A 2,809-nucleotide genomic window follows, 5' to 3' on the forward strand; every position below is an offset into this window, starting at 1 on the left:
TCAGTTAAAAATGTTTAAATCAGGTGTGTTTCTAGGGATGGGCAAAAAAGTGACACCAATCAGGCCGCTGAGGACTAGAATTGCCCAGGCCTGGTCTACGCTATCCATGATGAAGTGAAAATAATAACACATTCATTTATGCGACCTCTTTTTGAGTTCGGACCCGTCACACATTTTTGCTTATCGGAATTTACGGATTTTACGCACAAACTAAACTTCTGGGAGAGCCTGAAGGTCCCCTTTTGATAGGCCACGACACCATACAATTTTCAGCTTAAACCCATCCAAGTTTTCAATTCATATTACTTTATCCAAATTGTCCTTCAGCTTGGATAGACTGAAACGCTTAAAGTCATGAATAAACAGAGTGTAATAAATACTGGTAATAACCAGTCTATTGATAAGCATATCCTCGTCTATATCATTTGAACATGATACAAATAACATCCTATAGTGTTCTGAAACACATTGGTTGTCTACCTGTTCCACTGAGGATATGACACATTTTCGAAGCAAAGTTGTCTTTTGTTTTAAAGGTAAAGGCCAACACGGGTTAAAACATTTTAAAATAGCCGCATTTATTAAAGGCTGGAATCAATCCGTATCGCGGAAATATCGCATGAGATCTGTATTGAAATGTAAAGGCAATTTCCGATTGAGCCGATATAGACAGCGTTTACAGTTAATGCCGTCTGCGCTCATTCCTTTTACATTTCAATCCAGCTATGAGACTACTCAGACAAAGCAGGCCAGCCGCCATAAGCGGTTCCCGAGTGGCGCAGCGGTCTAAGGCACTGCATCTCAGTCCCTGGTTCGAATCCAGGCTGCATCACATCCGGCCGGCCCATAGGGCTGCGCACAATTGGCCCAGCGTCGTATGGGTTTGGTCGGGGTAGGCCTTCATTGTAAATAAGAATTTGTTCTTAACTGACTTGCCTGGTTAAATAAAAATAACTGAAAATAAAAAAATGCAGGGTTTATCGTGACTTACGTCTCTGCTGATTGGCTTTAAATTAAAATCCACCTATTACGCGGAACTTCCACGATTTCGACGTGGCTACAATCCCCCCTGCAGTGCAGAAAGGTTAAATCATCAAACCCCTCGCAAGGGGGCAAAAAGTCAACCTCAATTGGCGCCATTCCAAATACCCCCCAGCAAGCAGAGTAGGAAGAAAGGGGCGTGAATAAACCAAGGGGCAACCAATAAGCAAGACCGGCCATTATATAGGCGGCATCCTCCCGTCTTTAAAAAGCCTACCTAAATCCACATAATATCAGTAGTCGCAGTTACATTGTAGTTAGGTGAAACAGCCCAGTGTGAATCCATTTTGTATTTCTTCAAGACTGGACATATTGCTGGACGTCATGACAAACTTTCAGACACCAACTGGTTTGGAGAGCGCGGTGGCAGAGAGAGCGACTCTTCCCCATCGCCGTACAAGCGTTTGTCGGAACTTATTTGGACCCATCGACCATGACGAGCTGACCCGCGAGTTGAAGGCGAAGCTGAAGGAAATATCTGAACGAGACCAGCGTCGATGGAATTTCCACTTCGAGACAGACACACCAATTCCAGGGAGTTACGAATGGGAAGAGATGTCAGCGGACTCAACACCTGCCTTCTACCAGGAGTCGACGAAAGTTGGAGGCATGAGGGTTCAGGTTGTGACATCAAACACAGACTATAACGTAGACGTTGTCACTGATAATGTGCGTGGTTGTTGCTTCAACCAACCCCCTCTATCAGACTGTGAACAGACTGCACTTTGTTCCAACGAAGTTAACCAAGAGAATTGGTCCAATTCCCCCAATACGAGGAAATTTAACTCAACACGATGTATTCGGCGTAAGAGGTCGAGGACAACATCTTATGAACGTGCAGTCAACGTTACTCAAATTACAGGTAGGTCTACTTTTTCTTGGTAACGCTATATAACTACTTAATAAGCAACTCGTTTTAATGGCTTGCCGACGACATAACGTTGATGTTCTCGTATGATTGACTCTAATATGAATTAAAGACTAACCGTTCTACATTTCTTCCCCGCAGATTTTTTCCCAAAGAGGAGGAGAAGATCAACGTCAGAGATGAAGAGCACCCAGCCCAGTTCTTCCCTCTCAATTCCCCTTGAACAAACGCCACGCAAAACTCAAATAATTCGATAAACAACGTGGACAAATCATACCATTGCCTATGTGGAAAATTAGGCTATCTGCCTTTTTTTGTTATAATTATTGTCTGTCTTGGACAAAAAAAAGATGGAGTAACCATCCAAAATATGTTGGCCTATGTTTATGCCAAAGTAACAATGTCTTGTTTTGTCTATATTTAAAATATTGTTTAATTTATTTAATTTAAGTTTCAACTGTATTTAATGTGTTTAATTCAACCAAGGTTTCTGAGATATTGTTTGTCTGTTGAATTGTATCCGTGAAAAATACTATTAAAACGATTTAGTTTACATTTTGCTGACGTTCTGCTCATTTTAATATTGAATTAGTGAGACCTCAACACGACTATCAGTGTGCTCATGAGATGAACAGGGACACCACCTGCCCACGCACACCCCTCACACACTACAGAAACAATAAGAGCAACACTCGTTCCATCTGACAGCACTTGAAGAGTGCCTCAACAAATTGTAGCAGCAGTAGGCCTCTAGACGAGCCCTACACTGAATGAATATGTTATGTCCATGGGCATTGTTCAAGAAGAAAAAAATCACTCTGCATTGTGCCTTTTGGGTAGATATACCAATCACGAACATTCACTTGCTGTGCGTAATGCCGCATGGACGCATGACGTGCG

The 2,809-nt window shown here is 42.3% G+C and overlaps 1 protein-coding gene across 1 annotated transcript; it reads left to right on the plus strand.

Annotated features, from left to right (window-relative positions):
- The first annotated feature begins 1,216 nt into the window (after nt 1-1,216).
- LOC129845760 (cyclin-dependent kinase inhibitor 1B-like) lies at nt 1,217-2,462 on the plus strand. The gene is made up of 2 exons (XM_055913659.1): nt 1,217-1,903; nt 2,051-2,462. The coding sequence occupies exons 1-2, from the start codon at nt 1,366-1,368 to the stop codon at nt 2,164-2,166; spliced, it is 654 nt and encodes a 217-aa protein (XP_055769634.1). The 5' UTR covers nt 1,217-1,365; the 3' UTR covers nt 2,167-2,462.
- The last annotated feature ends 347 nt before the right edge of the window (nt 2,463-2,809 follow it).

The sequence above is a fragment of the Salvelinus fontinalis genome, unplaced genomic scaffold (genome assembly GCF_029448725.1).
Source record: "Salvelinus fontinalis isolate EN_2023a unplaced genomic scaffold, ASM2944872v1 scaffold_0361, whole genome shotgun sequence".
NCBI lineage: Eukaryota > Metazoa > Chordata > Actinopteri > Salmoniformes > Salmonidae > Salvelinus > Salvelinus fontinalis.

Bases quoted from the DNA above. Each gene is read 5' to 3' on its own strand.
- LOC129845760 (XM_055913659.1), top strand. From the start codon at position 1,366: ATGACAAACTTTCAGACACCAACTGGTTTGGAGAGCGCGGTGGCAGAG. The intron at 1,904-2,050 runs GTAGGTCTACTT...TCTTCCCCGCAG, and splicing joins CAACGTTACTCAAATTACAG to ATTTTTTCCCAAAGAGGAGG.